The sequence below is a fragment of the Symphalangus syndactylus genome, chromosome 5 (assembly GCF_028878055.3).
Source record: "Symphalangus syndactylus isolate Jambi chromosome 5, NHGRI_mSymSyn1-v2.1_pri, whole genome shotgun sequence".
NCBI lineage: Eukaryota > Metazoa > Chordata > Mammalia > Primates > Hylobatidae > Symphalangus > Symphalangus syndactylus.
In genome coordinates this window covers 31447166-31461621 of record NC_072427.2, presented here as the reverse complement: position 1 = coordinate 31461621, position 14456 = coordinate 31447166, and the positions used below count along the sequence as shown (strand labels likewise).

Sequence of the window (14456 nt, the reverse complement as noted above, 5' to 3'; positions counted from 1 at the left end):
CAGCTTGGGGGTTGGTGCCCTCTCTTCAGTATTAAAGCTGAGCCCTGTTCATGTTGGTGTTGTTGTTTAGTATTGCTATTTAACTGCTCTTGTATTTATGCCTTCAGGACAAGGAGGGCCCTACCTCCTGGCGAAGCTCTGAGGCCTGGATTCTGGCATCATTACAGAACAAGTGTCAAAAAATGCTTGGTGAGAATAGACTGGTGGGGTGGACAAGGAAATCTTTGGAAGCCATTGAGAGAGAGAGAAATGTGGAAGGCAAGCTGCCTCCATTTGCTTCCCCTGAAAGTTCACCCAGCCACTCCCTAGACTGGACATCTCAGAAGCATAAGCCTCTTCTGGGCATAGCTGTAATCCAGCAGCCACCCGGAAGATTGGGTGGCAGCCCTGCCCAGCCTTCGGCACATCCTGAGGCTGCCGAACTCCAAAGCCCAGAGAGTCTGGGGGCTACAGCTGGAAACTTCTCCCAGAAGTGAACATGGGTATCTCACAGCATCCCATGATGTGGGGTCTAAAATCCTCCATCCAGGGCCCAGAACTAGGGGCCAGCCCTGCTCCGATGCCACAGCATCAAGACCAGCACACCTTGTTTGCCCCACTGCCTCCACCAACTCAGATCAGCCAGAAATGTCAAGAACTGGACAAAGCAGGAGAGTTGACCATCAGGTATATTGGGGAAGGGAGAGATGGAGGCACCTTCATGAGTGCTTCCCAAAGGCAGCAGCCTCTGCAACTTGCTGGGGGTTCAGGGGAAGCAGGGAGCTCATGGGGCTCCTCCAGCAAAGATGAGCTCCAGGGCTGCTTGGATGTCCCCACCGGTGGCCTGCAGGGCCCGCAGGCTCAGCTCATCGTCCTGGATGCCCATGTCACGTAGCTGCTGCAGCTGGGGCTGCCACTGGCTCTGTGGAAAGATAGGAATGGGCAGAAGCTGTTAGCTGGGATCCAGTGAAGACTCACTTAGGTCTGTGCTTTCCTGGAAGGAAAGGAAGATGGGGGAGTCCTCAGCAAAGCTGCTGATGCTGAGTTCCACAGAACACGGTGCTTCTAGGAAGACTAAAAGATAGGCTTGAGGGTTAAGAGAACAAATCCAAAGTTTTACAATAAAAAAAGGAAATTCTTGGCATAAGGATCAAAAGAGAATGTACGAATTATTCACTGTCTGAATTCCAAGAGGCTAAATTACTTTCTTTCTCGTGCGATGTGTACACACACATCAGCAAGATTTTGCTCTTTATGTGATGAGTGTTACAGATTTTTTTCCCCAGTTTGTTAGCCTTTGGACTTTGCTTCGGTTTTTTGTTTGGGTTGGTTTGCCATGCAGAAATTTTCATCTTTTTTTAAAATGTCTTAAATTTTTGTGGTATATAGTAGGTATATCTATTTGTGGAGTGTAAGAGATGTTTTAAATTTTTCACTTTTACAAACCCAAAATGCATAACTTTTATTTAATGGCTCCTGGATACTGAGTTTCGGCCAAGAAAGCCCTTCCCTACTATAAGGATTTGAAGAAATTCACCCGTATTTTCTTCTAGTACTTTCATAGCTTCATTAATATCTCTATTTCATGACAGCAGGGATGAGCACAATTTAGGGAAAACAACGTGTTCACATGTGGGAAGAAGGCAATGCAAAGGGGAAGAAAAGCAAAGTCAAAGAGGCAGGCAGGGATGAGAACGTGGAGGGCTTAAAAAAAAATTCACACAAATCAATTCGAGTTCATTTTATAGGCCAGGTGGAACCAGTGAAAGATTCTGAGCTAGGGAATAAAGTAAACAGGCATCTAGCAACAGGGAGATGCAAGAACGGAGAAGACAAGTTGTTCACGAATCCTGCTCCTGTTCCCTCACTGTCCACAAGGACCACATGGAACAGTGAAAACCACACAGGCTTGAACCCTATCGTTACGACTTCATGGCCTTATGACCCCAGACAAGTTCCAGGAATGATGCTCTACCCATAGGCTTACAATGTGGAATAGAGGAAAACAGAAGTAACCAAACTGCTCATGCATGGAGCTGTGAACTACAATGCTGACCCCTCAGGTATTCCACTTAGCTGCTAGGGTGACCTTTCCCCTCCTTAAAGCCTCCCATGGGCCGGGTATGGTGGCTCACACCTGTAATCCCACCACTCTGGGAGGCTAAGGTGGGTGAATCGCTTGAGTCCAAGAGTTCAAGACCAGGCTGGGCAACATAGGGAGACCCCTCATCTCTACAAAAAATACAAAAAATTAGCCAGGCATGGTGGTGCATACCTGTAGTCCCAGCTACCCGGGAGGCTGAGGTGGGAGGATCACCTGAGCCCAGGAAGTTGAGGCTACAGTAAGTTGTGATCACACCACTGTACTCCAGCCTGGGTGACAGAGTGACACCCTGTCTCAATCAATCAATCAATCAATGCCTCCCAGAGATCCCTGGTGACTGCTACATCAAGTCATCAAGTCTAATCTTAGGTTGGCATTCGGGCCCCTCACGTGTGGGCTCCTGCTCTTTCTCTGGCCCCATCTGCAGATCTTCTACACTGGACACTGCATCCTAGCCTTGTAGTTTTGAGTATGTCACATACACCTCCACACATGCACACAAACAGGTAGCTGTCTTCACCTGGAAATCAGCCCCTTCCTACCTCAAACCTCCCTCCCTGGCTAGCTAACTTCTAACTAATTCTTCTGACAATCAGCTTAAATACCCCTCCCTCAGAAAAGTTTTGTCTCACGTAGGACCTTACTTCAAGCAGCTGGGTTTCTTGCCTTGTTGCTCCCCAGCTCAGTACCTGCCTGGTGCCCGTCCATGGCAGGGATGAGAACCAGCTTGCCACTAGCCCAGCATCTGGACTCAGGCCTAGTATACACATGCTCAGTCAATGATCACCGAATGAATGAATGAAATGGCCATGATTATCTAAGCCAGGTGGTCTAGGGAGTCAGGCCACGGTCACTAGGGTCAGGAGAAGCCTAGTGACCACTGTGTATGGTCTGAGAGTGTGCCCTTGCTGGGAACACTCTGCACCTGTCCCACTGCCATGCTCCAGCTATTCCCAGAATGAAGCATGCCAGGTGTGAAGGACCCCCAGAGGGCAAAAAAAAAGGCTGGGCATCCAAAATAACAAGGAAGCCACATGGAAACCAGGAAGTGGGGAATACTGACCTGAAGGCTGGGCTGCCCAGAGGCCTGAAGGGCATGCTGTAGGGCTTGGCTGAAGAGATCATTGGTGATGGGCGTCCCTGACTGGACACCAGAGGACATTGGTGAGGTCCCTGAGGAATGGCCCTAGAGACAAATCAGTGGTCAGTGCTACCCTCAGAGCCATCTCAATCTTATAGCAGATACTCGCTGTTGTCATATCACCTCACAGCGCTCCTGAGGTACCCAACTTCTGCCTCCCAACAAAGACCTGCCATGAGACAACCAAACAAAGGTACCTAGAAGCTCTCTATGTGGGCAGGAAAGGTTCCATTCTCTTCTGCACTGAGCCCCTTGTCCCAGCCTAGGACCCCAGCACTGCAGCACTGGGAGAGATGGCCTTGAAAGCTGAAGTGACTTGCCACCCAGAAATGCTTAAGCTGGTGATGTCTGCTCCCTGTCAGGGATGAGGAAGGGCATATAGTGTGAGGGGAGAGTCTTCTGAACTAATAGGAGGGACTACTCAGGACCATGTTAAAATCTAGACTTCTGAGTCCTCAAGGCAAGTGAAGGGGAGGTCACTCAAGCTGCAGTAAGAAATCCCCACCAGGACTCCAGGGTTCAGCTTAAACTAGATCTAGCACCAGGGTCAGCAAAGGCAAATCTACTCTACTGCTGGGGAGATTGTTCCTTGGGGGCCCAGCCTTGATCTTCCCGGCCCTGTCTTCATACCTGGGTACCAGGAGTCGGTGTGTGAGAGCTGCTCTCCGGAGTGCTGGCCAGGGCCAAGGCGGTGGCCAGCTCACTCTGGGTGATGGGCCGGGGCCCAGCAGCTCCACTGTACCCCAGGGAAGCTGGGCGGGAGCTGGGGGTACTGCTAGAGGGTGTGGACCTGGTGTTCTGGAGAAAGAAGACACTCAGAATCAGGGAAGCAGTACTATGAAACTCCCAGATGAACTCCACCCACCTCCAGGAATAGTTCTTGGGGAAACTCTTAAGTTCCCAGGTTCAGAAAGGAATCCAAAAGCAGAAATAGTGACATGGTCTTGGCCCCCCAATGGCCTATGTCCACCTCCCAGCCTTGGGAGTGCCAGGACCCAGGATGCAGCTCATTCCCAGCACCATCTCCCCCAAATGTCAGGGAGGCAGGCAGGCCACTTACTGGGTGAAAGTCGTCCTCATCATCTGAGAGCCCTTCAAACAGGAAGCCACCTGGAGGAGGACGAACAGATTTCAGGAGGAAGAACAGAAAGGCACAGGCGCAGCTCCAGAATCTCAGCTCAAGTTACTCTCCAAATTCATATTTTCATCTCTCCCCTCGGAAAATTACAGGACAGATGCACTTCCTGACTCAAACCGAGAGTTCCCAAGGAACGCCCTCTGCCAACACTATACATAGCTGCTGAGTAAAGCAAATTCCTGGGCCACTGCCGGCTCCTGAGGGGCCCACATTACGCTTTTCAGGCGCTCACCTGGCATATCCCGGTATGAGCTGGAGGGCATGCTCCGGGAAGAGGAGTCAGTCCCAGACATCGGGGCACTGCCTGCTACGGAGTGCAGAACCAGGACAATGGCATTGACGAGGGCTGGGTGAGCAGGCACCAACCTAGGACAGAAGCAGGAAGAAACCCAAGAGTGACTCCAAAAGAGCACCCTCAGCCATGACAGGAGTTCTGGGTGCCCCCTCACAACAATGCAGCCACCTGTGCCTGCCCTCAAATTCCTCGGTCTTTAGCATCTTCCACCAGGAAGCTTTATCCTCCTGCTGATCTGCCACCAGCAACGGGGGCAAGGCCTTCAATTCCTGAGGTCCACTGCAGATTCTTCACCCTCTCCGCAGGCAAGGCATGATGGGAAAGGTGCAGCCTGGGAGGCTCGGGGTTCTGGCCTGAGCACATGAGGAGCGTCTGGTCTAGGCACCACTACTACATCAGGCAACCCTGGACAGGTCCCTTCTCTTCCCAGGGTGGGGCTGTTTTCTTCACTTGCAAAATGACATGTCCCTTTTAGCTCTGACACTTTACGGATCTGTACACCTGCTTCTCCTTTCGCCAGCTTAAAACTCTTGAAAAGCTCCCTAATTTCTACCACACGAAACCTAAACTGAGCCTGGCAGGCAAGACCCTTTCCCTCAGAATCCTGCTTCCTCCCAACACTCTTGACAAAAGCCCTGCTCTTGGGCTTTGCTCTTTCTCACCCCCTGACGTATCTAAAGGGTAGACTTGGTGAGAGACTATGGTTGGGCTCCCAGAGCAGATGGCAGGGTGATAATGAGGCTTCTGGCCTGAGCACATGAGGAGAGAGAAGGTACCCTCTAACAGAACAGGTACACTTACGTATCAAGCATATTGGGATCAGCAAAGACAGAGAAGAGGTCCTTGTCCTGGAGAACCCCTGAAAAAGAGCAGAGCTCACCTCAAAGAAAGGAAATCAGCCAGATCCAGGAGGGAGAAGAGGCTTTGCGTCTCAGAGCAACCAGCTCAACAGGGACACAGGACAACAAGCCAATCTTCATGAGAAGTAGAGGAAGCAAAGCACCAAGCAACACAATTCAGGTACTCCTCATCTTGCTCTAGTGAGGACAGTCCCCTGCTCTCCACCTCCCCTGCACTTCAGTCACATCACAGACTGGGTACCAACACACCTGTCTCTTTCTCCCGTATCTCTGGGTTCTTCCCTTACTCAGGGTGTGCAGGACACCTTCCCTGATTGCTGTGATGTGGGCTAACTGCTGTCCTCATTTGGCATCCTCATACCCTTATTTACGATGTTAGTTAGGCCATTATCTCTCTGTGGGACTGAGAGCTCTTAAAGGGCTAGGTATATCAAACACACCTTGATTACTCTCCCTCTTCCCACAAGACCAGTCATTCTTCAAAAGATAGTCCAAGTCTCTTTAGAGGAATTGTCTTCTCCTGTTTTCTCCTTTTCCGACAACTCCTATTTCCTCAAATTCAGTCCTGCACTTACCAAGAGCAATAGGGTCACTGCTGAGGCCTGGAGTGGCCACAATGATCTGATCCAGAGATTCCTTATTGCTGAGCATCTTAAAGACCTGCAGGAGAAATGGGGAGGGCTGAGCACTCCAACCAGCTCAATGCACTCATCAAATGCCCACACTCTGCCGAAGGACTTCCTCCCTCTAAGTGCTTGCATGTACATCACCACAATGGAACAATAGCCCCGGAAACAGATGAACCTCTTTTTGCTCTATGATCGTAGCTTACTGGAGGGGAAACAAACAATTTAAAAAACAAAAAAAAAAAAGGCAAGACCACAGTAAACCTTCAAATCTCTGTGCTCCTTTTCCCCACCTACAGTTTAATGCTTCCAAAATAAAAGCTCTCATTACAAGCCCAGTAACAAAGGTTTCTCTAGGTTCCAAAAGTCCTTTTCAATCTCTGTACAATTACTATTTCATATTTGTATATATAGCTAAGTTCACAGCTGTACTAATTTTGCCTCTCAACTCTCCTACAGAAAGACATCGGCCCACTTCCCCAGTGAGGACATCTAGGTCAAGGGGCAGTAAGCAGGCAGTTCAGCCAAAGTTAAAGAATGAGGCCCAGCAGAAACAGTATGAGGATCTTTTGGCTGTCACCATACGGGCAGGTTGTATCATTATCATTAGAGGGAATCAACAATGCCTGACTGAGACAGGCTCTTTGGGGAAAGACAGGGCTCTACTGAGGCCCACAGACATGGCAAAAACTCCCCAAGGAACTCTTGGTTGCCATGGCAACGGGCTTCCAGCTCCCACTCCACACCACTCGCCAGCCAGCGTTCACACCCTCTCCTACAGTCCTGGCTGGGGGCCGCAGCACACACTCACCGCCTCCCTGTAAGAGGAGCTGCTGTGCAGCGCAGTGTGCAACACCCGGAACTCTCTCATGGCAGCCACTTTGTCCACAGGTTCTGGGGGACAAGACACTCAGAGTTACCCTATAGCGCAGGCCCTGTCTCTGCCACAGACATTGCAACATCATTTTAGCATGTGCCAAGGAGCAGCCTGGTCTGTGCGTTCCCTTCCCTCATCACCCCTTAAGAATGTGAGTGCCCGCTCAGAAAAACCCATTTGTGCCACGGATGTGAAAATTGCTAGTAAGCATCTTTACATTCGCTTGTAAGCATCTTCCACAGATAAAACAAACAAACAAATTCAAGTTGCAGCAGAGGAGAATCTTACCACATGAAAAATAGTGCTCTGATCAACATCCCACTGTAGGAATTCTAGACCAATAACATTCGGTTTTTGGTGTTTTTGCCTTTGTTTTTCAGACAGGCTCACCTCTTGCCCAGGCCAGAGTGCAGTGGCGCAATCTCAGCTCACTGCAACCTCCACCTCCCTGGTTGAAGCAACTCTCGTGCCTCAGCCTCCCGAGTAGCTGGGATTACAGGTGTGCAACACCACTCCTGGATAATTTTTGTAATTTTAGTTGAGACGGGGTTTCACCATAGTGGTCAGGCTGGTCTCAAACTCCTGACCTCAAGTGATCCACACACCTCGGCCTCCCAAAGTGCTAGGATTACAGGCGTGAGCCACCGTGCCCGGCCCTGGGTCACACTTTTTAAAGTATGGTTATCCTCATGAAGGACCACTACTTGTGACTGTACTGACTGTGTACTGCCCAACTCCAGGGCACCACTCCCAAAGCAAGGTGAATAGCACCCCTGGGGTTCAGGGTGGCAGCCACATCCTTATCGACAGTCCTGATCATGAGGCTATCTTTTGAAAAATAGTTATCTTAAGTAAATTACCTAATTTATTCATTCAACAAACATGTACTAAGCATTTACTCCATGCCTGGCTTTGGGCAAGGAACTAGAATATGAAAAATAAGAACCCCTGCCATCAAGGAACTCTTAGGGCGGGAGGAGAAATGAGACTACATCAAACACACAATTACAAAATGCCACGCTGAAGACCTCAACAGAGACGTGGATCCCAAGTAGGGTACCAGAAACACAAAGGCAGACAGCCACCACTGAGAGGGAGGGTGAAGACAGACAGCTGCCTCCCAGAGGAGACCATTTAAAATGGGTATCAAAGAGAGAGCTGATATTTACTGGGGCGGGGTGGGGGGGTGGGGGGGTGAAGGTATTCCAAGCCTAAATGAAAACATGTGCAAAGGCATGGGAGAATAAAAGAATGTGGTGCTTTGAGCCAACAGCAAGTCATTCTTTGTGGCTGGAGCTTGGGGTACACATCCCAGCTCAAACAGCAGGCTAACATGACGTGCTGAAGGGATTTGTAACCTGCCATGGAGAACCACAAAGAGATCCAGGTGGGAAGACAGACAACAATGGGTTCTCCTCCTACAGGCCCTAATCTGTGGGAGAACATGAAATGTGATTCCTTTGTGAAGAAAAGCACTCAAGGAGAAAATATCTAAAACACTGTCACAAAACAGTTTCTTCACAGATCTAAAAGTTTATTGTAACCTTCTAATAAAAAGGCCATTTGTTTCAAAAATAATCCTCCAGGTAGAAGGTGGGAGGAAAAGGACTCTTAATATCTTAAGCCAGTATTCAGCTAAGAGTCATGGCTGTCACTGTAAGATCTCTGAGCTAAATTCATCCTTTAGAAGTGGAAGGCAGCCAGCCCAGGGGAAATGGTTTTCCTCTTGAGCCAGGAAAACCCCTGGTCCATATCCCCCAGCTCTTGCATTCACTTTCTAAGTAGCTGACCTTGAATAAATACCCCAACCCTTTTCTTCCTCCGTAAGATGCTAATGCTGTTACCTACCCTGCAGGGCCACTGTAATGATTAAATGAGGTATAAAAGGGAAAAAACCTGGCTCACAGAAGCCACAAATGTTATTTTCCTTCTGTTAGTGCCCTCCAGCCAAAGAGCTGAGGGGCATATCTGTATTTAAACAAGTTGGGTTTACTGCTCAGTACAGAGAGAAGAATGCACACCACAGGAAACCGTGGGCTGTCTCAGTAAGAGGATATTAGAAAGGACTTTTTTTTCTTTTTTTTTTGAGACAGAGTTTTGCTCTTGTTGCCCAGGCTGGAATACAATGGCGTGATCTCGGCTCATTGCAACCTCTGCCTCTTGGGTTCAACCGATTCTCCTGCGTCAGCCTCTCAAGTAGCTGGGATTACAGGCATGCACCACCATGCCCGGCTAATTTTGTATTTTTAGTATAGACGGGGTTTCTCCATGTTGGTCAGGCTTGTCTCGAACTCCCGACCTCAGGTGATCCGCCCACCTCGGCCTCCCAAAGTGCTGGGATTACAGGCGTGAGCTGCTGCATCCGGCCAGAAAGGACTTCTTACAGGATTTTGGTTTTGTCTGGCTGATTTGGGGAAAAATTTAAAGAAATGAGGTTTTACTCTGGATAGGATGCTTTCGGGCAGTGGGAGTGATTTTATAATTGAGTATCTTAATAACTCTTACCTAGAAGGAAGGAAAACTAAAGCAAAGTGGAAGCTGTAATTGGCAAAGAAGCAGCTGTTACTCTCATCAGCCAAGATAGAAAGATACTTGGTCACTTTTGTGGTTTGGATAATGCTCATGTTTTTGTTTCTGTTCAGCAATAAAAGGGATCTTGTTTTTGTCTTAATCCATAGGGGTCTCAGAGTGGCCTTGACTGCTACTGGGGATCTGTACAATTGTTCATGTTCCCCAAAAGGACTCCAAGGCCTGGCTGTGAGTGCCAGGCCAACCTCTGGATGTCAGGAACTCTGTTCCTCTTTCTCACTTCCCATCGGGGTATGAAAGACATTTTTGTCTTTTACAGTTAGAACTGAAAGGGGGGTAAATTTCAAACTGATAACTAGTCACAGCAATCATGAACGTTATAAAAAGATGTCAACCTGCCAGTTTAACAAAGCTAATCTCTTTTACACAGCTTAGCTTTATTCTTGGGGAGGCTTTTAAAACACACATGCAAAATTTAAATCATGAATTCCAAGCACCTTCTATTTATAAACCAAAAAGGCATCCGAGGCTTTGTATATTTTCTCCAAGAGCTATTTAAATACTCTTTGAATATCTTCAGGAAAATAAATTACCAGTATAGCAAGAGCAGTTAGCTGACTAAACAAATCACCACCTGAGGCAGTTTGTAGGAAGATTTGTTAACAAGGGAAGAAACTGCGGCATTAGGAAAGTGCCAAAAGTTTCCAGCTTTTTTCTAATGAGAACAACAATAATAGGCCGGGCGCGGTGGCTCACGCTTGTAATCCCAGCACTTTGGGAGGCCGAGGCGGGCGGATCATGAGGTCAGGAGATCGAGACCACGGTGAAACCCCATCTCTACTAAAAAATACAAAAAATTAGCCAGGCGTGGTGGCGGGCGCCTGTAGTCCCAGCTACTCGGAGAGGCTGAGGCAGGAGAATGGCGTGAACCCAGGAGGCGGAGCTTGCAGTGAGCCGAGATTGCGCCACTGCACTCCAGCCTGGGTGACAGAGCAAGACTCCGTCTCAAAAAAAAAAAAAAAAAAAAGAGAACAACAATAATAACAAAAGGATACAAAGTTTACTTTGTATCGTTGAAAAATAAACTGTTAACTTAAAGGAGTTTAAGTAGACACAAACTCCCTATCCCATTAGGAAACAGTGGATGACAAACTTAGAAAGTGGAGAAAGAAGCCAGGAATGGTGCCTGTACTTTGGGAGGCTGAGGTGGGGCAGATGGCTTGAGGTCAGGAGTTTGAGACCCGGCTGACCAACATGGAGATACCCTGTCTCTACTAAAAATACAAAAATTGAAGTCCAGGCACGGTGGCTCACGCCCGTAATCCCAGCACTTTGGGAGGCCGAGGCAGGCGGATCACGAGGTCAGGAGTTCGAGATCATCCTGGCTAACACGGTGAAACCCCGTCTCTACTAAAAAATACAAAAACAATTAGCCAGACTTGGTGGCGGGCGCCTGTAGTCCCAGCTACCTGGGAGGCTGAGGCAGGAGAATGGTGTGAACCCGGGAGGCAGAGCTTGCAGTGAGCCGAGATCACACCACTGCACTCCAGCCTGTGTGACAGAGCGAGACTCCGCCTCAGAAAAAAAAAACAAAAAAACAAAAATTAGCTGGGCATGGTGGCTCATGCCTGTAATCCCAACTACTCGGGAGGCTGAGGCATGAGAATCACTTGAACCCGGGAGGCGGAGGTTGCAGTGATCCGAGATCAAGATTGTGCCACTGCACTCCAGCCTGGGCAACAGAGTGAAACTGTCTCAAAAAAACCAAAAAACAAAAAACAAAATGGAGAAACAAATCTTCCATTAGTGATGCTGGCAGTAAGAAGGTCAAAATTGGACTCTGTTTATCAGCATGGTCTAATCCAGTAAGTAATAAAGATATCATTTATCATCAGCACAGTAAATCATCCCTTTGTTCCACCCAGGCTTGTGCCTCAAGAACACACAGACCCTTCCCTTGCGGATATTACAGAAACTCTGCCTGCCTAAGGGCTGCCCCTCACTCACCCGGTTTCTGATCAGGTTCGGGCCAGGACTTTCGCAGAACATGGACAGTGGACCCAGGTTGAATGCCATAGAAGTCAAGTGTCTGATCATCTTTTAGCTTCCGACCACAGTAGATGAGATCTAAAAAAAGAACTGTCCACTTATATTTTGCTCCTCAAAACAAATTTAGATGGTTTTTGTCCCCTGAGAACCTTATTTTGATTGGATAGATAGCTGGAGAATGATACATGTTTTAAAAGATACTCTTATTCAATAACTTCATAAATACTTTTTTTTTTTTTGAAACAGGGTCTTACTCTGTTGCCCAGGCTTGAGTGCAATGGCACCATCACGGTTCACTGCAGCCTCAACCTCCTGAGTTCAAGCAATTCTCCCACCTCAGCCTCCTGAGTAGCTAGGACTACAGGCACATGCCACCACACCCAGCTAATTTTTGTAGTTTTTTGTAGAGATGGGGTTTTGCCATGTTGCCTAGACTAGTCTCTTAACTCCTGGGCTCAAGGGATCCTCCTGCCTTAGCCTCACAAAGTGCTAGGATGACAGGCATGAGCCACCACGCCTAGCCAGTTAAATACATTTTAACAACTATTTGCAAATATAAACTCATAAAATGGACTTACATCGAATCTGGCCAGATATGGTGGCTCACGCCTATAAACCCAGCACTTTTGGAGCCTGGCCAACATGGCAAAACCCTGTCTCTACTAAAAATACAAAAATTAGGGCCAGGCACGGTGGCTCACACCTGTAATCCCAACACTTTGGGAGGCCGAGGTGGGTGGATCACCTGAAGTCAGGAGTTCAAGGCCAGCCTGGCCAAGATGGTGAAACCTCGTCTCTACCAAAAATACAAAAATTAGCCAGGCATGGTGGCAGACGCCTGTAATCCCTGCTACTCAGGAGGCTGAGGCAGGAGAATGGCTTGAACCCAGGAACCCAGGAGGCAGAGGTTGCAGTGAGCCGAGATTGCACCACTGCACTCCAGCCTGGGCAACAGAGCAAGACTCTGTCTCAAAAAATATATGTATCTCTATGTGTGTCTGTGTGTGTGTATATATATACACACACACACATACACACACAAAAATTAGCCAGCTGTGGTTGCGTGGGCCTGTAATCCCAGCTATTCAGGAGGCTGAGGCAGGAAAATTGCCTGAATCTGGGAGACACAGGTTACAATGAGCTGAGATCTCGCCACTGCACTCCAGCCTGGGCAACAGAGCAAGACTCTGTCTCAAAAAAAAAAAAAAAAGAGGATTCACATAGAATCTATCCACAGAAAAGCTCTGGAATTTAACATGGTGGAGGCTGCCCAATTTAAATCAATGGAAAAACAACAAAATAGGATGAACCTGATCCAGGTATGACTGAAAACATCTTTTTTGCCAGTTGGATCCTTTAGCTATTATAAATTACCTTTCCAGTGTAATTTCATTATAGTTGAATTCCTCCCTCCTCCGCCTGGACTGCCCGTGCCACTTTCATTTTCTTTTTTACTGCCTTTCCTTTACTCAATCAACCAAGCAAAAATCCTTCTAATCATCCCTTAAGACCTACCTCAAATATACTGAGGAGTCTCCCCTGACCAACTTCTCCTTCTCTAACTCACCCCAAACTCCTGTTCTTTCAGAAAAAGAATTCACAATGTTGGCCGGGAGCAGTGGCTCACGCCTGTAATCCTAGCATTTTGGGAGGCCGAGGCGGGCAGAATTACAAGGTCAGGAGTTCAAGACCAGCCTGGCCAACATGGTGAAACCTCATGTCTCTACTAAAAATACAAAAATTAGCTGGGCATGGTGGTGTGTGCCTGTAATCCCAGCTACTCGGGAGGCTGAGGCAGAATTGCTTGAACTGGGACCCAGGAGACAGAGGTTGCAGTTAGCCGAGATCGCACCACTGCACTCCAGCCTGGGCTACAGAGCAAGACTCTGTCTAAAAACCAAAAACAAAAACAAAAAACAACACAATGTCATAAAGAACCTGGTGATAAAGTAGTTCAGTATAATACATGGCTGAAATGGCAACCAATAGTTTCATTATATGATTTGTGTTTCTATTTACCCAACACTCACTTCCCTGGAGTGTTAACATTATGAGGCAACAAATCCCAAGCCCTTACTTTACTCTTGTAATTCCAGAAGTATCTTCCCCAAAAAGAGATCAGAGCAGCAGCCCAACCCCAGTCCAGAGACACTCACCAATCAGCTCAGGGTCTGGAACAGACTCCTGCAGTTTGCCAGCAATAAGCTGCTTCAGAAATGAAATACTATAGCCCCCTAGCGAGTATTCTCCCAGTTCTGTCTCTGGCAACCGAAGAATAGACTTTGGAGCAAGTGGCTGGTCAGCCAGCTTCACCGCCAGGTGCCAGTCTGAGAGAGACATCCTCTCTCTTTCGCGCTCTCTCTTTCTCCCTGTAAAAGAACAAAACCTCAGTGGTTAAAAGACAGACCACCACTCTACTCCACCCCCACCCACCAAAGGGTTGAATGAAAGACAATTCAATGTGACACTGTTGAAGAAGCATAGGGCGCACAACCAGGAGGCCAGAACTAGAATCGGGTTCTCTCTCTACTCACACTGTGATGAACAGCTCTCTAGGCCTCAGTTTCTTCATCCCTAACGTGGACATAAAAACGCCATCCAACCTAATAGGAATGTTGTGAGAGAGATCATCTAACCCTCTCCCTTCCGTATGCTCCTTTTTCCAATTTTCTTCAACTCTTGCTTGAACCAGTAGAACAGCTTTATAACAAGTTCCCTGCCTCTTGCCTCTCCCTATCAAATATCTATAAATATGTATGCTGCCACCTAACACCCATCATTCTTTTTTTTTTTTTTTTTTGAGACGGAGTCTTGCTCTGTCGCCCAGGTTGGAGTGCAGTGGCGCGATCTCGGCTGAC

General features: G+C 47.9%; 1 protein-coding gene across 8 annotated transcripts in view; it reads right to left on the bottom strand.

The window, feature by feature from the left end:
* Positions 1 to 650: 650 nt before the first annotated feature.
* Positions 651 to 14456, bottom strand: part of UBL7 (ubiquitin like 7) — a 16060-nt gene continuing 2254 nt past the window's right edge. For 7 of the 8 annotated variants that reach the window (XM_055277793.2, XM_063638772.1, XM_055277796.2 and 4 more), the window contains 10 exons: positions 13755 to 13967; positions 11557 to 11676; positions 6955 to 7037; positions 6093 to 6177; positions 5459 to 5516; positions 4595 to 4728; positions 4285 to 4334; positions 3855 to 4022; positions 3147 to 3269; positions 651 to 901 (listed from right to left, as the gene is read on the bottom strand). In XM_055277793.2, coding sequence (XP_055133768.2) covers positions 764 to 901; positions 3147 to 3269; positions 3855 to 4022; positions 4285 to 4334; positions 4595 to 4728; positions 5459 to 5516; positions 6093 to 6177; positions 6955 to 7037; positions 11557 to 11676; positions 13755 to 13967 — 1172 coding nt within the window. In that variant the 3' untranslated portion in view covers positions 651 to 763. Of the gene's footprint in view, positions 902 to 3146; positions 3270 to 3854; positions 4023 to 4284; positions 4335 to 4594; positions 4729 to 5458; positions 5517 to 6092; positions 6178 to 6954; positions 7038 to 11556; positions 11677 to 13754; positions 13968 to 14132; positions 14202 to 14456 lie in introns of all 8 variants that reach the window. The other variant, XM_063638774.1, reaches the window with a different exon arrangement.